The 21,302-nt window shown below is 42.9% G+C and overlaps 1 protein-coding gene across 1 annotated transcript in view; it reads left to right on the top strand.

Moving 5' to 3' along the window:
* Dpy19l3 (dpy-19 like C-mannosyltransferase 3) overlaps positions 1-21,302 on the top strand; it is a 50,907-nt gene that overhangs the window by 4,369 nt on the left and 25,236 nt on the right. The window contains exons 3-9 of the mRNA XM_090321907.1: positions 1,338-1,471; positions 10,405-10,495; positions 11,729-11,850; positions 15,457-15,602; positions 16,966-17,089; positions 17,918-18,052; positions 19,851-19,982. Coding sequence (XP_090178033.1) covers positions 1,338-1,471; positions 10,405-10,495; positions 11,729-11,850; positions 15,457-15,602; positions 16,966-17,089; positions 17,918-18,052; positions 19,851-19,982 — 884 coding nt within the window. The remainder of the gene's footprint in view (positions 1-1,337; positions 1,472-10,404; positions 10,496-11,728; positions 11,851-15,456; positions 15,603-16,965; positions 17,090-17,917; positions 18,053-19,850; positions 19,983-21,302) is intronic.

The raw sequence follows: 21,302 nt of genomic DNA, 5'->3' as shown, positions 1-21,302 counted from the left end.
CAGAAAAAGCTAAACGAGAACTTAAGGACCTGAGTTCAAGCCTTATTACACACACACACACAAAGTCGTTTGACTGTGGCATAATTTAATTCCTTGATGATGGGTATTAAAATGCCTTTGAAGTCAGGTGCTTTGGCTCAGGCCTGTAATCCTAGCTACTCAGGAAGATGTGAAGGTGGACACTCGAAGTCACCCAATGCAGGAATATCTATGAGACTCTTGTCTCCAGTTAATCAACAAAAAATCCAGAGTGAAGCTGTGGCTCAAGTGATACAGAGCTAGTTTTGAGCAAAAGTATTAAGGACAGCACCCAAGCCCTGAGTTCAAATTCCAGGACTGGTACCCCCTCCCCCCCCAAAAAAAAAAGCATTTCTAGCCTTCCACTAATACCAATAGAACTGGGATAAACAACCTTGCCGTCCAGTATTTATTTAGAACTTCAGTTGTCTTCTTGGGGAATGTCACTATAGTAGCTTTTACTCTTTTTGTGGTGTTGGGTTCCAAAAAAGTACCAATTCAATTCTTCCAGCACCAATTTTTGAAGATGTCTGTTATTTATATACTTTCCTAGACAGAGTATTATCATCGCTAAGCTATCTAATTGGCCAAGGATTTTTTTTTAAGTTAAAGCTCAAATTGTTTTTGATTTGCATTTCTTCAACCCTAGTGAATCAAAATGAATTCAAGCATCCTTTTCTTCTGTTAAATTTATTGGCCTTTTTTATTCTTCCGTGTTTTGCCTATTCATGTCCTTAATCTGTTTCCTACTGAAATATTCATCATTTTTTATAATCTAGACATATTCCCACACTTAACAAATATTTAAGCATTCTTATATATGTGCTATAATTTTTTTATGTCCTTTGAGTTATAACGTGTTGTTTTCTCTGTGATTTGGGGGTTTTGTGCTAGTCCGGGGGCTTGAACTAAGAGTCAGGGTACTCTCTCTTAGCTTTCCTCCCAACGCTGGAGCCCCCACTTGAGCCATACCTCAACTTTGGGCTTTTTGGTGGCTAATTGAAAATAAAGAGTCTCACCGGCTTTTCTACCCACTCTGGCCTCAAACCCTGATCCTCCTATCTCAGCCTTCTGATTATCTAGGATCATGGGTCTGAGCCTCCAGCACCCAGTAACATTTTGCTTTTGGAGATGAATGATAGGAGAGGGAGGAGGAGACACTAAAACTCCATGTGGGGAATCACAGAAAGGAGCCTCTCTGAGGGAAGGCTTCATAAATGGCATACCTCTGGAGCTTCAAGCTTACTTGGTAGTCTGTAGTAGAACAATTCTGAATCACTTACTCGGTTATTAATTTTTCTGTGTCCTTTTTCCAAAAGGTTGCACCAGTAGAAAATTTTGGAAGATTCTGTCCTTTACGATCGGTGCCGCCACTGCCCTGTGTATTGGACTTCTTACGTCAGTCTACCTTGCCACCTTACACGAGAATGACTTATGGTTTTCTAATATTAAGGTATGAGGTTTCTGGAACCATTGTTTACCCCTCCCTGTCTCTAGTAGTTATCCATGAATGGCCAAGACAATATGTTTTTGCTGTTAAAGGATTTAATTTGGAGCTGGCTATATGGCTCAAATGACAGGCCTGAGTGCCTAACAAGCATGAACCCCTGAGATCAATCCCCAGTATTGGGGGAAAAAAAAGAATAGATCATTTTCTTGTTGTTGTTTGTCATAGGGATTGAACTTGTGACTTAGATTCTGTCCCTGAACTCTTTTGTTCAAGGCTAGTGCTCTACCACTTTGAACTGGTTATTGAGTGGAGATTAATTGGAGATAAGAGTCTCATTGGGACTTTTCTGCCCAGGCTGGCTTTGAACCTCAATCCTCACGTCTCAGCCTCCTGAGTAGCTAGAATTATAGGCACCCAGTATTAATCTGTTGAAAGGTTTGATTCTAGAGTAAAAGGTATTTGTGTTCATTCTATTTAAAGAAGCCAGGTTTCTTTTTCATTAACTTCGGTTACATTGCAGTCGGCCTGCACTGCTGGTATCATTCTCACAATGGAGTGTGGGAAAAAAAAATTGGTCTAGTAGATTATGAGTAACTTTGTGTAGTGCGTTCCTGTACTGGCATTAGAACTCAGGGCCTAGGCACTGACCCTTAGCTTTTTTGCTCAAAGCTGGTGCTCTGCTACTTGAGCCTACAGCTCCAATTCCAGTTTTGGTAATTCACTCATGAAGTGTCTCATGAACTTTTCTTGTCCAGGCTGGCTTCAAACTGTGTTCTTCAGATCTCAGCCCCCTGAGTGGCTAGGATTACAGTTATGAACAATTGGAGCCTGACTGAAAATGATTATTTTTTTCAAGTTGTAATAAGAAAAAGAAAGAAAGAAAAAAAATCAAACACCACTGCTCTGAAACATGGAGTGTCTATGTGGCTTTAAAGATGGGCTTTCATGTGTCCATATATCCCTAATAGTATATCCAGATATTCGAGGGGGTGTAAAAGCTGTGAGTTTTCTTGAGAAAGGAGCTATAATTTTCACTGGGTTTTTCAAGGAAAGCTGTTACTCTTTATTTTTATTTGTTGATTTATTTATTTACCTACTATACTTTGTACTGGTATTGGGGCTTGAACCCAGGGCCTGGGCACTGTCCTTTAGGTTTTTTTTAGTCAAGGCTGGCAGCCTGACTCTTGAAACACATCTCCATTTCCAACTTTGGGCTGGTGAATGGCAACAAAGCATCTCATGGATGTTCCTGCCTAGGCTGGCTTCCCACCACAGTGCTCAGGTCTCCTCTTGAGGAGCTAGGATAACAGGCCTGAGGCATTGGCCCCCAGATCTATCTGTGCCCCCCTCACTCACACTGTGGTCATATACGGGGCAGGTGACCAGAACTCCAGTTTCCAGTGTTGCTTCAATACACAGACTTGACTGGAATCATTGCCCTAGGACAGAAACCAGAAAAGTCAGGCTGATGCTCCAGGAGGCCAAGTCCTGCCTTGTAGCTGCTGACATGGCCAGCCTCCATCCTGAGTCACCTCCTTAAATTAGAGGTTCAATCTGAGTCACCCCACTGCAGGAGCTATCAGGTATGATCTGCACAGCTCATCGGTGAATGTCACTTTCAGGGGTTTTTTTTTTTGTTTGTTTTTCTTGGTATCCTTTATGGAGCTTGAACTCAGAGCCTCATACTCTTACTTAGCCTGTTTATACCAAGCTAGCACTCAGCCACTTAAACTATATTTCCTCTTTTAGGGAGGTTTTCGCTAGTTAGTTGGAGATAAAAGTCTCTTGGACTTGTTTGCCTTGGCTGGCTTTGAACAGTGATCCTTAGATCTCTCAGCTGGGATCAGTCTGGCAGTGATGGCTGTTACTATTCAGAAATCCCACGTATTTCAGAGCTACACTCCCTACCAGGGTCTAGGGCAAAGAACAGTAAGTTCACTTCCCAAGCCCCAGAAAGTTAGGACAGTTACATTCTCGTGTTGTTGTTGTTGGTACCACTCCAGGGGTTTGAACTCAGGACCCAGATGCTTTCCCTGGGCTGTTTTACACAAAGGTAGCGCTGTACTACCTGAGCCACAGTTCTACTTCCAGCATTTTTGAAGTCTCATATATGTTTCTGCTCGGGCTAGCTTTGAGCCGTGAGTCTCAGCTGTTAGCCAGTAACTAGGGTTTCAGGCATGAGCCACCAGCGGCTGGTCTGTTTGTGTTTATAAGACAGCATAGCCCTATGTGGCCGGAGGTAATCTGTCTCTTGCTCCCTCTGCCCCCTGTGTGCTTGGGATTAGCAGTGGCAGGCCTGAGTCACCATTCCTGGTTAGATTCCTTTATTACACTGAATGCAAGGCAGAAATTGATGAGTTCAGGTTCAGCACTGCAGGGAGGCACTTTCAAAGCAGTGACAGGGCATAACAGAAGCTTGGGTTGACAGCTCCAAAGACAGAAATTGCCTGTGTGTCAAAAATGGGCATTTTCCTATTACCAGCTTGTGGATGTGTGGGTGAGCTTGTTTCAGAAGTGCCTAGAAGGAGAGGAGCAAGAGAGCCCAGGCCAGTTTCTGTCTATACCTTACATACCATCTGGGAAGTAGAAAAATGACAACATCCTCCAGCAACATCCGTCCTGCCCACCGCCCACCCCCTAGAAGCAACAGCTGAGCAGCCGGGCCCCTTGAATTGTTCCCCTTTCCTCAAGCAGCACTAAGCTCCTGCTCAGGACAGCTACATCTGAGGCTTAAAGGTTATCTCCCAGGACCCAGGGGCAAAGGCCAGCCAAATTCCTTTTGTTCTAAGGGATAGCCTGGGCACTATCCTCTTAGCTTTTCTTTGCTTTCAAAACGGGTACTGTACCATTTGAGCCACAGCTTTGCTTCCAGATATTTTTGGTGATAATTGTAGATAAGAGTCTCACGGACTTTCCTTTTTCCTTGGGCTGGCTTCAATTTGTGATCCTCAGATCTCAGCCTCCACATCCTCAGATAGCTCAAAGTAGATCAGATTATAATAGTGAGCCACCTGTGCTCGGCTGTTTTTATTGTTGTTGTTGTTTTGTTTTTAATTACTTAGTGGCACTCAGATTTACACTGAGGGCCTCGTGTTTACCAAGCAGGTACTCTTCCACTTGAGGTGCATTTTATTTATTTATATTTTATTTTATTTTGTGTCTGCTTTGGGGCTTGAACTCTGGGCCTGGATGCTGTCCCTGAGCTCTTCAGCTCAAGGCTAGCACTCTACCACTTGAATCACAGCACCACTTCTGGTTTTCTGGTGGTTAATTGGAGATAAGAGCCTCATGCCTGGGCTGGCTTTGAACCACGATCTTCAGATCTCAGCCTCCTGAGTAGCTAGGATTACAGGGTGGTGAGCCACAGGTGCCTGACTTATATTTTATTTTTGTTTTATTATTTTAATAGAGTTTCCAAGACTTCCCTGCCTGGGATCACTTCAAACTTCCATTTCCAGATCTCAGCCTTCTGAGTAGCTGAGATTACAGGCATGAGCCACCAGTATGCATTGCTGCCTGGCTATGTCAGGTGGTTTCTAATTGTGTTGTGAAGCTCTTAACACTTGTTTACTTCTCGCTTCAAAGTGGCAATGTAAATATACCACATCCTCCCTCTCTTAGAATTGCCTCCAAGCAATTAAAGAAAACGAAGATAGAGAGTGAAATGCTATGGTTTCTTCTTTTCTTTCTCCCCTCTGATCCTCTTATTTCAGCCCAGCGTCTGGCATCTGCTAGTAAGCTTTGTTGTTCTATCGACCCACACCTTCAGCCCCAGAGTCCATTATTGAGAAAACTGAGAGAGTTCTGTAACCTGAAAGGTGACCAGTCCAGGAACAGTCAAAGGGTATAAAAGATGGTGAAAGCCAGACACAGCTAGGATGCCTGTCATCCTAGCTACTCAGGAGCCTGAGCTCTGAGGCCTTCTGTTCAAAGCCAGCCTGGGCAGGCAAGTCTGTGAGGCTCAAAGGTCTCACCAAAAAGCTGAGAGTGGTTGACTCAAGTAGTAGAGCACTACCCCCCTTGAGGAAAAAAAAAAAGGCCAGGTGAGAGAGTATGATACCCTTAGTTCAAACCCCAATACTGGCACATACACATGTGTGCGCACACACACACACGCACACACCCCAAATGCTACCCTTAGTTCAAACCCCAATACTGGCACATACACATGTACACACGCACACGCACACACACACACACATACACATACACACACACACCCAAATGCTAAGACCTTAATAGGAAAACAAGAAAATCCAGTAGGATTTTCAGGGATGATGGCAAATTCTTCATCTCTTGGGGCTGATACTAGAGCCACTAAGCAGACATGTTTAGTGCACGTGAGAACCTGTGGTTGGAAGCTCATGAATTAGACATCAAGCTCTGAGTGAGGAGCCCCAAGCCAGAGCCACCCATCCTCCAGATTATTTATTTAACATGGCCAAGGATGTACCAGCAACACATGGGAAGAAGTAAAAAAGTCCAAACACCATTGAGGAAGAGGTAAATTTATTTCTTCACAATGATGTGATTATACATCTGGAACCCCCAGAAGAATCTGGAAAGCTATTATGAGCAATAAAGTTCAGTCAGTTGCGAGATGCAACGTTAGATGCTCAGGAAAGGAAAACATTGTTATTTTAAGATTTGCCAAATGGAGATTCATAGAGACAGAGCTCCAGTGTGCCTGGAAGTCCTTCAGCCACTGGCTCCCAGCTGTCCTGGCTGGAAGAATATGTCATTCCTCACACTCCCCCCTCCCCATCTCCAGTCCTCAAATCTCAACCTCATGCTGGGCACTGGCGACTCCTGCTTATGATCCTAGCTACCCTGGAGGTGTGTATATATCAAGTGCAAGTCCAGAGCGTGTCCCCTCCCAGGACCGGGTGATCTGATCCCCACCTCCTTCTGACCTTACTAACCACCCTTTCTGTCCCCTGCTTGCACTAACTGCCATCACTGTTCTAGGTGATTTACAGTTGAACCCAAGTGGATCCTTTGTCGCCCCTGTGGATACCCGTTCAGTTGCCATTTGCCAATTGAAGCCATCCTCATCGACCTTTCAGATCACCACCTGTCCCTACCCATGTCTCTGCTTTGCTTTCCCTTCCCATTCATATCTCTCTTTATGCTATGAATTATGCTTATTTACTTCTGCTCTTCTCCTTCTCTGGGTTATGAATGTAGCCACCAGTGGAGGGTTTTTTTTTTGTCTTTCTTTCTGAATCTCCCAGCAGAAAAATGTTTATTACTTGATAGTTGTCGATAGTTATTTACTAGGTAGATGGATGAGTAAAAGGAAAGGGTGGGTGGGTGGGTGGATGGACGGACGGACGGACGGACGGACGGATGGATGGATGGAATAGGATGGGAGGAAGGGAGAAAGGTTGAAGGATAGCTAGATGGGTGGGTGGGTGGACAAATGGATGATTGGATAGATGGATGGAATGATGTATATAGATTGATATATGAGTGGATGGAAGAAAGAATGGATGGGATAGATGTATGGATGGAATGATGAAGATAGATAGATAGATAGATTAATGAGTGAGGAAGACAGATGGCAGAAAAGCAGGGAACGGAGTAGGGGAGCTATATTACCAGCTGAGGCAAAGACTGATTTATTCTCTACCTCTGGCATAAGTGTTCCCTTGCTCTGTTGTTTTCCTTTGTTTCCTGTGCATTGTTCTTTCTCATCTAGATATCACATAAACTCCGTGGGATCCACGACTCAATTCCTAACACATTTTTGTTTCTCCAGCAAACAAATGTTGAAATAAAATGATGAGGGAAGATAATTCCCCTAGCTTTTCTTTCTCCGTCTTTTTTTCCTGGCATTCGGTACTGTGGCCCTCTTCCTGCATGGTTGCTGCAGAATTTTATGTCCTTGTGCAAGTCTAGGACTATCTGGACTGAATGGGATTCATATGTCCAGTCGTAGATCAACAAGGACGGCAAAGGTAGCACACAGACAACTGACTGCTTTGGGAGGCTCAGTGGAAGTCCTGTCACCAGAGCCAGCGTCAAACCCACTCTTTGGCAAGGCTTGGCAGCTCTCACGTGTCACAGCTTTAATCAACTCCTAGGGCAAGAATCCCTCCATTCTAACAGATGGACGTGAATTTAACCAGACAATGAACCATGTACGCGCCATAAATACGTTTGCTGAGGGCACCATTTTTCAGCGCAGAACTTTTAAGAACAGCTGTCTTATCATGAGTCCCAGATTCTTCACGAGATGAATTGTGAACCTAATTCAGAAACAGATAATGTTCATAAAGTTAATTGTCCATTTGGTTTCCTCCATGCCAGCAGCCTAATTGTTGGTGGGGAAGAAGGGGAAGGAGACAATTTTTTATATAAACATAGATATGTGATGTGTGTGTGTGTGTGTGTGTGTGTGTGTGTGCATATGATTTTTTTAACTGATTTGAGTCAGATGCCAGTGGCTCACACCTGTCATCCTGGCTACTCAGGAAGCTTCAAAGCCAGCCCAGGCAGGGAAGTCCATGAGATTTTTATGTCCAATGAGCCAGCAAAAAAGCCAGAAGGAAGCTGTGGCTCAAATAGTAGACCACCAACCTTGAGCAGAAAAAGAAAAAGGACAGCAACTCCCAGACCCTGAGTTCAAGCCCTAGTACCAGCACAAAAACAAATAAATTTATTTTTTTTAACTAATTTGATGCTTCCAAATCTAGGGCCATTTATCTAAAAGGGCTTGTTAACCTTTTGTGCATCGCCAGCAACTTGCTTTATAGCTTGTGCAAGATGCAAGTCGTTTGCTGTGAATAGCCATTATTTTTTTCTTGCAGCCTTCTTTTAGTACTTAAATTGCTGTATAAGCTACTTAGTGCTTCAGTGGTTTCCACTGTACAGTTCTTTAAAAAATATATATATGGTTCTTTTGTCTTTCTGCTTCTATCATTATCTGTGGAGATGTTTTCTGCTCTCTCAATAAGTCTGGGCACCCATGTAAATTAAAATGTGGCGTATTTGTTCGTTTTGCATTCTGTCGAGGGTGACTTCTATTGATGTACGTTTCTATGGGCATGATCCACCAGGCAAGGGATAAATTGCCTTAAAACTGGAACAGTGTTTGTGGAAAGCAGATGTTGTCTTCGCATGAAGCAGATGTGACACTTGCAAGTGTCTGTCTAATAAAGTTTAGCATTTGGTTCTCTGCAGCTGGTGCCAGGATCACCAATTAATCATGTTTGAATGCATTTTTTACTAATTAGATCCCCCTCTGTTTTTCACTGTTCTGGCTATGGCAGATGAGGGCACAAAACATTGCTGCTTTTACAACTCAGAGCTGTTCTTTCTGTCATCCTTTTGGTTGTTGTTGGTGGTGGTGGTCATGGGGCTTGAACTCTGGGCCTGGGTGCTGTTTCTGAGCTTTTCAGTTCAAGGCTACCACCCTACCCCTGATTCACAGCCCCACTTCCCATTTTCTAGTGACTAATGGAGATAAGAGTCCAGTCTTTAGTGCCTTGGCTGGCTTTGAACCCCTATCCTCAGATCTCAACCTCCTAAGTAGCTAGGATTACAGGTGAGAGCCACTGTGCCCGGCTTTCTCTCATCTTTGTAAGCCTACATTATTTTTTAGATTCATATAGGAAATGGAGCCCGTAGAGGATCTAACCAAGTTGACTCTTCAGTTGGGCTTGCAGATTTAGTGTTAGGATTTTTCCATTGGAGGCCGTAGTTAATACATGTGTGGGCATGGGTGTGAGTGTATATATGTGCATGAGCATGCTGAGTCCCAGTACTGGGGCTTGAACCCAGGGCTTGCTTGTTTGTTGTTGTTTTAATTTTATTGTCAAAGTGATGTATAGAGGGGTTACAGTTCACGGTAATGAGTATATTACTTCTTGACCATTGTTACCCTTCCTAGTGTTTTTCTCCCACTCCAGTTTTGGTGGTGTTTTGTTTTGTTTTGTTTGTCAGTCATGGGGCTTGAACTCTGGTCCTGGGTGCCAGCCCTGAGCTCTTCAGCTCAAGGCTTACCACCCTACCCCTTTAGCCACAGTGCCATTTCTGGTTTTCGAGAGGTTAATTGGAGATAAGAGTGCTCAGTCTTTGAACCTTGATCCTCAGATCTCAGCCTCCTGAGACTAGCTAGGATTACAGGCATGAGTCACCACACCTGGCATTCCAGTTTAGTTTTAAATTGTGTGAAATTGCAGAACATTTAAGTCTAAAATGCCAGCATAACTAATTATCAGTGATCTCCTTTTATTTATTTTTTGTTTTGTTTTGCTAGTCCTGGGCCTTGAACTCGGGGCCTGAGCACTGTCCTTGGGCTTTCTCAAAGCTAGAGCCACGGCACTATTTCTGGCCTTCTCTGTGTATCTGTGGTACCGAGGAATCGAACCCAGGTCTTCGTAAATACAAGCACTTTACCAGTAGGCCAAATTCCCGACCCCTGATCTCCATTTTAAACTATGACTTATAATGGAAAAATCTGAGCCAGGTGCCAGTGGCTCCCGCCTGTACTCTTAGTTACTTAGGATGCTGAGATCAGAGGATCCTGGCTTGAAGCCAGCCCAACCAGGAAAGTCTGTGGTACTCTTGCCTCCAGTTAACCAGCAGAAAGCCAGAAGTGGGGCTGTAGCTCAAGTAGTAAAAACTACTAGCCTTGAGCAAAACAGGTCAGGGATAGCGCACGGGCCCTGAATTCAAGCCCTACAACCAGCACTAAAAAAGGAAGGAGAGGACGAAAAGATGGAGGGAAGAAAGGACCCAGTATAAAGACAGGCTCTAAGTATCTAGCATTTAGCTCTTAACACTTATCAGTCTTCTGTGCATCTTCCCCCACCAACATCCTGGGGGTTGTAATTGCAGTTTGTTTGTTTCTCTTTTGAGCTGCAATCTCCTGCTTCTACAGTGACAATATGTGTTTAAACCAAACTAGGTCAGCTCTCCTTTTATTTCAGGAAGTGGAGCGAGAGATCTCATTCAGGACTGAATGTGGACTGTACTATTCTTACTACAAGCAGATGCTTCAGGCGCCAACCCTCACACAAGGTAATGGTAGCCCACACTTGCATTTGGGGTCTGCTGCTTTCTTCCCAGTATTTTAGTCAACGCATACGTGGCACTAAAGCATTTCAGCATTTAACAGAACTTGCGTTGACTTTCCTATGAACTCAGGTAGCGTTAGGTTCAAAGGATAGTATTAGAGCCAGGTGTGTGGATAACTCACTCCTGTAATCCTAGCTAATCAGGTAGCTGAGGTCTGAGAATCACACTCCAGAACCAGCCGAGACAGGAAAGTCCATGAAGAAAAGCCACTAAAAAGCCAGAAGGGAAAGTGTGGCACAAGTGGTAGAGCACCAGCCTTGAGTGAAAAAGCTAAGGGATAGCACCCAGGCCTTGAGTTCAAGCCCCAGCTCGGGCATTTAAAAAATAAAAATCACATTGCTGCTCACCATGTGATCGCCTGAAAGCCAGGCAAGCTGTTTTATCTCTTTGTTTTCTCCTTGGGGTATAATACCACCCAGGGCTTAGAGAACCATTCCTCTGTTTTCAAGTCACTTGAAAGACTTTTCTCTGAGACCGCTCTACCAGCTCAGTAGGTTTATTTGTTATCTCTTGCTTTTGATGTCTCCAGAACTGGGTTATATATTTGGCAGTACCTGGCTAGGCAAGCTCTCTACCACTTGAACCTCACCTCTACTCCATAAATACTTTTCTTTCATTTTTTTTTAAATACTTATTCAGAATGGTTACAAGGAACTGGTATCTCATGCCTGGTGATCCAGGCTGAGATCTGAGGATTGCAGTGTGAAGGTGGCCCAGGTATGAATAGTCTGAGAAACTCCTGATCTCCAGTTACCTGGCAAAAAGGTTTTTGGTGGGTAACTAGAGCTGTGGCTCAAATGGCAGAACACCAACCTTGAAAGAAAAGGCCTCATGAGAGTGTAAGTTGCTGAGTTGAAGCCCCAGTGCTGGCACAGAAAAGAAAAGAGTATATGAATTACAAGCTGGGCGCTGATGGGCTCACATCTATAATCCTAGCTACTCAGGAGGATCTGAGGATCATGGTTTAAAGCCAGCCCCGGCACAAAAGTCCATGAGACTTTTTTTCTCCAAATAACCACCAGAAAACCAGAAGTGGTGCTGTGGCTCAAGTGGTAGAGCACTAGTCTTGAGCTGAGGAACTCAGGGACCACCCCCAGGCCCAGAGTTCAAGCCCCACGACCAACAAAAAGAATTACAAATAATATTTTTTCCTGATTTTCTGCATATCATTCTTAGGCTTCCGTGGCTTAATATACGATAACAAAACTGAATCTCTGAGGACCATTAACCTCCTTCAACGAATGAATATTTACCAAGAGGTTTTTCTCAGTATTTTATACAGAGTTCTACCAATACAGGTATGTTGCTGTTTGTGTCAGTGAATTGTTAATGTCAAACAAAAGTCAAAGTCTGCTCTTTGGATTGGAAAGCTTCCACTGGGTTATTCTGATCTTCCACTGACAAGAGAAATTCGTTTTCTCTACCTGTACCATGAACTTTGATTTGATTTGTATACAGTAGTGCTTTTTGTTAATCTTTTATAGGTTATAAGATTTTTCATAGAAAATCAGCAGTACCCTAGTTTTTTCATGTGTGTTAGAAACCTTGATTTCTATAAGAAACTGTATGTTAGCAGTTTTTTCTTTAGAGATGTCATACTTCACAATAAATTTATGCAGTCTAGAAGGTGGTAAACATTTGTTTATTTTTTATTTATCTCTGAGTAGTTGGTGCAGTGAAGTTTTAATTCATCATAGCAGTTTATAAGTACAGTGCATCTATCTTGAGTATCACCCTTTCATCTTTTTTCTCATCTCTCTCAACCCTATCCATCCCCATGAAAATGGTTCCATTTTCATATTTCTACATTAAATATTGTGACTGTATTCACCCATGCTTTCTCTCTCCATTCATCAGCCCCACCTCCCTTTGGCCACAAATGTTTCAGCCACAAGCTGATAAACATTTTCGTCTGGAAACGGGTAATTGTTCTTCTTTCTTTTATCTTTTTTGCCCCATAGTTTATCTCTGTGGTTAAAAACTTATAAATTAAGAACAATGATTCTTCACTATTGTACAGCTCACTCTGGAAAGCTGACAAAACATAGAGCTTCCCTATGACCCAGAAATTCCACTGGTGAGCATTTAGCCAATTGACCACAAACCAGACCACACTAAAGCTACCAGCACAACCATGTTCCTTGCAGCATTGTTTACCATAGTCAAGATATAAAATCAGTCCATAGGCCCCTTAGTAGATGAATGGATCAAGAAAATATATGCCTACATATATATATATATATATATATTATATACACATATATATATATACACACACAACAATGGAATTCTATGCTTCCATTAGAATGATGCTCTCCTATTCATAAGGAAATGGAAACACTTGAAAAAATTATATTAAGTGAAATAAGCCAGACCCAAAGAAATAGGTTTTATGATTTCCCTCATCTTTAGTAATAAAAATGTACCTAGCTGGGTTCTGATGGATCATGCCTGTAATCCTAGCTACTCAGAAGCCTGGGATCTGAGGATCTCAGTTCAAAGCCAGCCCAGGCATGACTCTTATATCCACTTAACCACTAGAAAACCGGAAGTGGTGCTGCAGCTCAAATGGTAGAACGCTAGTCTTGAGCTGAAGAGCTCAGGGACAATACTCAGGCCTAGAGTTCAAGCCCCGTGACCAATCCCCCCAAAAAAATAAAATGTGCCTATAAATCTGCAGGTAAATACAATGGATGGTAAGAGACAAAAATAACACTTGGAACATGATAACTTAAACAGGACTCTATAAACATTCATACAGTGAGACCAAAGGAGGATATTATTATTTTTTGGTGGGGAGGGGGTTGTGTGACTTGAACTCTGGGCCTGGACATTGTCCTTGAGCTCTTCAGCTCAAGGCTACCACCCTACCAATTGAGCAACAGTGCCACTTCCAGTTTTCTGGTGATTAATTGGAGATAAGAGTCTTACGGACTTTTTAGTACCCAGGCTGGCTTTGAACCGCAATCCTCAGCTCAGAGCTCCCAGAGTAGCTCGGATTACAGGCATGAGACACCAAGCTCCCCTCAAAGGAGGATATTCTTAGGAGAGAATTACAGAGGCTCAATAGCTGTGTGCATATAATCATATAAAATGATGTTTATGGAAATGGACTCCAAAAAATGGAAACAAAAGTTTTTGTTATTTTCTGTGTGTGTGTGTGTGTGTGTGTGTGTGTGTGTGTGTGTGTGCGCGCGCGCACACGCGCGCGCGCGCGCGCGCAGATGCCGGTCCTGGGGCTTGAACTCAGGACCTAGGCACTATCCCTGAGTTTCTTTTGCTAAAGGCCAGCACTAGTATCACTTGAGCCACAGCATCACTTCCAGCTTTTTCTGTTTATGTGGTGCTGAGGAACTGACCCCAGGACTTTGTGCATCCTAGATAAGCACTCTACCTCTAAGCCACATTCCCAGCCCCATTATTTTACTTTCTGTAGTTTTTCCCCCTCCCTTTGTTACTATTTTTTACTTCTTTACTTCTTGTCTTATGTGTAAGTTTATCTGTTTGGGGGAGGTAATTAGGATCGCAGATGTGGAGGGAGAAAGGGTGGAACTAATGCAGCAGTGATACTTACTAGACAGTACATTGAAAATGAACTCTACAACTTTAGAAAAGGGGTGGGAGGGGAAAAATGTAGAAAAAGAGGGAATAAGTGACATCCAAAAAGAAAAAAAAATTTTAAGGAACATGGCTGAATTCCATAAATATGACTATACGTAAAAAGAAAAAATGAAGTCCTCCTCTGTGAGGAATAAAAACTAATAATCTTTTTGTTGTTGGGTTTTTTGTTTTGTTTTGCCAGTCCTGGGGTTTGAACTCAGGGCCTGAGTACTGTCCTTGGGCTTTTCTCAAAGTTAGAGCTTTACCACTTGAGCCATTGCACCATTTCCGGCTTTTACTATGTATGTGGTACCGAGGAATTGAAGCTGGGTCTTCGTGCATGCTAGGCAAGCACTCTACCATTAGACCAGACTCCCCGCCTCTGTTTTCCTTTTTTAACTTAAAATTAGGACTTTCGAGGCACCACTGGCTTACGCCTGTAACCTTAACTACTCAGGAAGCTGAGATCTTGAGTATTGCAGTTTGAAGCCAATCAGAGTTAATTACAGAAAAAATCTCTAGTTAATTACAGAAAAAGCCAGAAGTAGAGCTATGGCTCAAATGGTAAAGTGCTAGCCTTGAGTAAAAAGAGCTTAGGAACAGTGCCCAGGCCCAGCGTTAAAATCCCAAGTGGGCAAAGATAAGTAAGTAAATAAATGAATAAAATAAAATTAGGGCTTGAGATGTGGTTCAAGTGGTAGAACACTGCCCAAGCCAGTGTGAGGCTCTAGGTTCAAACCTTAGTAATGCGTCCTCCCTCAAAGGTTATAAATATATAAATTATATAAAGTTAACAGATTTTAATGACGCCTTCTCACAGGAATAAAGTTAGCAGTAAGTTTGCCTCGAGTAAAGAATGAAAGCAGATAGATCTTCCTTTCTCTAGGCTGACTGCTCGGCTTTTGCATAATAAGAAGTGGTGAAGATCCTACTGATAATTAACAGCTCATTTCTGTATTGCATTTCTGCTAACAGAGTTTTTTGTTTCCATTTGTTTTGTTTTAGTATTGGTACTGGGGCTTGAACTCAGAAGCTCGGAGTTGTCCTTGAGTTTTTTCACTCCAGGCTAGTACATGATAGCTTGAGCTACATCGCTGTCTCTGGTTTTTGGGTGGTTTATTGGAAATAAAATTCACATATACTTTCTTGCCTAGACAGGCTTCTAACCAAGATCCTCAGATCTCAGCCTCCTGAGTAGCAAGGATTACAGACATGAGTTACCAGTGTCCAACCTGGTAACTTTTTACCCAGCAGTGGAGGAGACCAGGGCTTTCCTGACCAACATTTTAAATTCTCTCTTACAGAAATACTTAGAGCCAGTCTATTTTTATATTTATACCTTATTTGGGCTCCAAGCAATCTACGTCACAGCACTCTACGTCACCAGCTGGCTCCTTAGTGGCACCTGGCTGTCCGGGCTATTAGCAGCCCTCTGGTATGTCACAAATAGGTGAGTTGGCATCCGACTGTCTTTCTTCCTTCCCTCATGTTAAATATGAAGTTACTTTATTTTCAGTGTAGAATGATTTCTACGCCCATATTTGTTTGTTGGGGTGCATTTTCTCCTTCTGGACCTGGTTGATTTACTCAAGTCTTCTTGTTTAGTAAGGTAAGAAGGCCTACTTAGACATTTCCAGCTGGGAAGTGAAACACTGAATTGGGGAAATCAATAATAGAACTGTGTGTAGTAAGACATCCCAATTATTTACCTGTTTGCCCTATGAACCAAAGTTCTTTTTTTCTTTTCTTTTCTTTTCTTTTTTTTAATGGGTCATAGGGCTTGAACTCGGCCTGGGCACTCTCCCTGAGCTCTTTAGCTCAAGGCTACCACTCTACCCTTGAGCCAAGCCCCACTTCTCCTTTTCTAGAGGTTAATTGAAGATAAGAGTCTCAGGTCCTTTTGTGCCCAGACTGGCTTTGAACCTTGATCCTTACATCTCTGCCTCCTGAGTAGCTAGAATTACAGGCATAAGCCACAGTGGCCATGCTTTTAATGTTTAAACTCAGAGCTTGGGTATTGTCCCAGGAACTCTACCATTTAAGCCACAGCTTCACTTTCAGAGTCTCAGGGGCTGGGAGCTGGTGACTCAGGCTTATAACTCTATAGCCACCCAGGAGGCTAAATTCTGAGGATCAGGGTTCAGAGCCAGCCCAGGCTACCTAAAAATCTGGAAGTGAAACTGCAGCTCAAAATAGCAGAGCACTAGACTTGGGCAAAAAAAAGCTCAGGAAGAGTGTACCCGGGCCCTGAGTTCAAGCCTCATGACCAGCGACTCCTCCCCTCCACCAAAAAAAAAAAGAAGTTGGGGCCAGGAGTTTGACTTGGTGGTAGACTGCTTGCCTAGCATGCATGAATACCCCGGTTCAATTGCTTAATGCCATATACATAGAAAAAGCCGGAAGTGGTACTGTGGCTCAAGTGTTAGAGCACTAGCTTTGAGAAAGCCCAAGGACAATGCCCAGGCCCTGAGTTCAAGCCCCAGGACTGGAAGAAAAAAAAAACAAACACTCAAGACTTTCCTGCTCTGGCTGGCTACAAATCACAAATCTCAGATCCTAACCTCTTCAGTGCCACCCATTCCATGAGTGAGCTATTAGCACCCAGCAAAGGTGTGAGACTCTTAATTGCAGTTAATGGACAAAAAACTGGAAGTACAAATGGCCTGAAGGAGCTCAGAACTATAGTGGTAATGGTGATGATGACTATTAAGAACCAATCTAAGTCTGTGTGTATTGTATCTTTCACTCTTAAGAAATGTTGGAAGAAGTGACTGTAAATCTCTTGCTTGGACCCTTATGTTTTCTCTGTGCAGGATAGATACCACAAGAGTTGAGTTCACCATCCCACTGAGGGAAAACTGGGCACTGCCATTCTTCGCAATTCAGATTGCAGCAATTACTTATTTCCTAAGGCCAAATTTACAGGCTCTTTCTGAAGTAAGTTTCTGATGACTGGTTTCCTCAACCTTTATATATATTTTTTTTTCTACTGGGATTTGAACTAGGAACTTCACCCTGTGTGAAGCAGGTATTCTTGCAGCATGAGCCACACCCCCAGCCCTGAGTCCAGTTGCTGTGAAACTTTGTTCCTCAGTTCCCCAGTTTGATTTAAGAAGCCTAGAGCTTGGCACTGGTGGCATTAGCCATTCTGGAGGCTGAGGTCCAAGGATCATGGTTTGAAGTCAACCCAGGCAGAAAGTCCATGAAACTCTTATCTTCAATTAAGCATCAGAAATGCCAGAAATCTTAGAAAGATGTGGTGTGCGTATACCAAATCCATGTGAATAGTTTACATTCCATGCTGGAGTTAAAAGTTTGCCTTCTCTGAGCTTTTCTTTCTTTGCAAAGAAAATGTTTGCTTTCCCTTTTTTTTTTAAATTTTTTTTTGTAATGCTAAGAAATGTGGCCCGCATAGTCTACCCCTTAAATAGCTACAGCAAAGCCTACACACAATTTCTGTGCAACTGTCAGGATTTTTAAGCCTCTGCTCTTGAGCTGTGATTTGGTACGCGATCGCCTCCAGAATCCTGTGGAATACACATACCGTATGTGAATATTTATATGCAGAGTGTCACTTGAGAATGTTCAGAGTTTAAATAAGAGATGCAGGGGTTTTCAGAGCAACCGTTCACAGTTTCGCTCTTTGGTTCATAGAGATACGGGCTGCTTTTGAGAAAACTTGTTTGCAGAGCTGTTTTATTCCTAGAGACATGGAAGTTATACCCAGGTTTTTTTTTCTTCCGTTCTTTTATTTTTCTTTAACAGAGGCTGACACTTCTTGTGGTCTTCATATCAACCTTCCTCTTTAGTCTGACCTGGCAATTTAATCAGTTTATGATGCTAATGCAAGCTTTAGTGCTGTTTACTCTCGACTCCCTGGATATGCTGCCAGCTGTAAAGGTGTGTGCCTCGTCTACCTTTCCTTCCTTTTTAGACAGTCTTGTGGGTTAGCATTTTAAGTCACCAAGTGAAACTAGCTGCTGCTGATTCGTGCCTGTCATCTTACCTACTGAGAGGCTGAGATCTCTGGGTTGCAGTTCAAAACCAGCCTGGGCAGGAAAATCCGTGAGACTCTTATCCCTAATTAACTACCCCCAAAAAAGCGAGACATGGAATTGTAGCTCAAGTGATAGAATGCCATCCTTGAGCACAAAAGGCCAAAGAAGAACACAAGGACCTGAGTTCAAGCCCCAGTACTAGCACAGAAAGATAATATATTAATATCTACTTGATAGATATTCTGTATATTTTTTCCTCTAAATAGTTCAGGTTTTGTTGGTTGTGGTTTGTTTTGTTTTTAAGTAATGAACATATATTTCTTTTAGAACTAGGATACAGAATAAAAGGTGCTATTTTTTTTTGTAGCTGTCTGGTAGGCTGAGGTCTGAGGATCACTATTCATAGGCACCCAGGCATGAAAGTCCATGAGCCAAAAATGGAGCAGTGGCTCAAATGATAGATTACAGGGAGAGTACGCAGGCCCTGAGTTCAGGTCCCAAAACTAGTCACATGTACACACACTATTTTGGCCATACACTCAAAATTTAAGACTAGTATAGCTAGTTAATGTGATAGTTCCATTCTGAACTTCGTTCGCCTTTTACATTTGAAGCAATGTGGGTGTGAATGGTTAGAAGTACCAGATTTTTCAAGGATGAACATTTTTATCATGAAAGGATCCTGAGTTATAAAACCCAGTTGCTACTCTCAGCTCCGAAAATAACTAGCTCTTTCAACTCTGGCAAGTGATTTAACTTTTGAGTCTTAACTTTCTTCATAAATTAGAATCACTTATCTCGAATCATGTCAAATGCAAAAGACACAGAATAATCAGCATGGAGAAAGACAAGACAATTCCAGAGCTCAGTGCACTGACAAGAAGCAGTTTCTTGCCAGATGCCAGTGGCTCATACCTGTAATCCTAGCTACTCAGGAGGCTGCGACGATCTAGGGATCACAGTTCAAAACCAACCCAGGCACTAAAGTCCGTGAGACTCATCTCTAGTGAACCACCAGAAAACCGGAAGCAGGGCAGGAAAGTCCATGAGACTCTGATCTCCAATTAACTACCAAAAAGTCAGAAGTGGAGGTGCAGTTCAAGTAGTAAAGATCCAGCCCTAAGTAAAAAAGACTCATGGAGGACTGGGGTGTAGCTCAGTGGCAAAGTGCTTGTCTGGCAAGTGCAATATCCTGGGTCCAATATCCAGTACCGAAAAAAGGTAAGGGACAGCATCCAGGCCTTGAATTCAAGCCCCCAAGGCTGGTTTTCTAGGTATGTGGTACTGAGGAATCAAACCCCAGTCTTTAATGTATGCTAGGCAAGCACACTTACCACTAGGCCAAACTCCCAGCCCCCCTTTTTTATTTTTTAATGTTTTAATTTTTATATGTGCCAGTACTGGGGCTTAAAGTCAGGGCACTCTGAGCTTTTTTTACTCAACACTGGTGTTCTACCATTTGAGCCACAGCTCCACTTCTGGCTTTTTCCTTGTTTAGTTGGAGATAAACCACAGTGCTCAGATCTCAGCCTTCTGAGTAGCTAGGATTAGAGACAGGATTAAATTTCGGTGTTTTTGAAGCTAAGTGTGTTGTTAACGTCATGTATAACTTGAGGTGTTCCCCGCCAGGGATTGAGGGGTAGCCACATGCAGGTCTCCCCATACAAATGTGCTTGACCATCCAATCTTCGCTCTTACAGGTGACCTGGCTGTATGGGATCCAAATAGCAGGCTTACTCCTTGTCTGCGTCCTTCAGTTTTTTAACTCCATGATTCTGGGATCCTTGCTTATCAGTTTCAACCTCTCAGTATTAATTGCAAGAAAATTTCAGGTAGGACCTGGGTGGATATTTTTGTCCTAAATCCAGTTAAGGCTTCTTTATTGTATGATTCATTACTTTTCTCCGACCATCCCCCTTGCCCCCAAGTGAAACATTTTTCACCTAGTCACCAGTTAGAAGCACAAGTAACATAATTTGCTATTTTTTTGGGGGGGGGTCCTTTGGGTTTGGTTTGGTTTGGTTTGTGCTAGTCCTGAGGCTTGAACTCACCTTGCACACACTGTCTCTTAGCTTTTTTCTTCAAGGCTGGTAGTCTACCACTTAAGCCACACATCTGTGTCTGGCTTTGTTGTTCATCAGAGGTCAGAGTCTCATCTGCTTGGTCTTGCTTTCAAATCTACATCCTCAGACCTTAGCCTCTGACTGTCTAGAATCCTGCATGTTCACTTCATATTGGCATTACTGCTTCTCATAGGATTAAAGCCTGAATTCAATTTAGGGATTAGCCACAGATGCTTAGTTAAATGTCATGGATTTCACATTGAAATAAAAGAGCTGGCCGCTGATAAAAACATGTCCTTGGTTCTTCCATTTGGTGAACACCATTTTGTTGCTTAATTATACTTACGATGTCTTTTCTCTGTCTTTCCTTCCTCTATTATTTTCTTTTTTTTTGGCCAGTCCTGGGCTTGAGCTCAGGGCCTGAGCACTGTCCTTGGACTTTCTCAAGTCTCTAGGCTAGAGCTCTACCACTTGAGCCTCAGCACCAATTCCAGCTTTTTTTTTTTTATATGTGGTACTGAGGAATTGAACCCGGGTCTTCATGCATGCTAGGCAAGCACTTTAACCATTAGGCCAAACTCCCGGCCCCTTCCTCTATTATTTTCTAACTGAATTAAAGTAGAACATCTTAGCCTGATACCAGTGGTAGAGAGTTAGAGTTGAGCTAAAGAAGCTCAGGGACAGCGAGTGCCCACGCCCTGAGTTCAAGCTCCAGGATCAGTGAGTACACACACACACACACACACACACACCACACACACTAACTCTCTTATAGAGTGTGTAGTATCCAAACAGCTTTAGATATATGAGACATTTTCCAACCAGGGGTTGTCATATATGCCTGGAATCCCAGCTACTCTGAAGGCAAATTAAGAGAAGATTGGTTTAAGGCCCGCCGGGTAGAAATACAAAACCAAATGAAAGCAAAATGGGAGGCAAGTGTGACTCAAATGGTAGGAAGCCCAGAGTCCAATCCCCAGAACTATAAGTAATAGTAATAAGGGCCTAGGAGTTTGGCCTAGTGGTACAGTGCTTGCCTAACATGCACAAAGACTCAGGTTCAATTCCTTGGTACCACATGCATAGGAA

The sequence above is a fragment of the Megascapheus bottae genome, chromosome 31 (assembly GCF_031878675.1).
Source record: "Megascapheus bottae isolate mThoBot1 chromosome 31, mThoBot2.hap1, whole genome shotgun sequence".
NCBI lineage: Eukaryota > Metazoa > Chordata > Mammalia > Rodentia > Geomyidae > Megascapheus > Megascapheus bottae.
The sequence above is the reverse complement of the archived record's forward strand: the minus strand, read 5'-3'. Positions and strand labels throughout refer to the sequence as shown.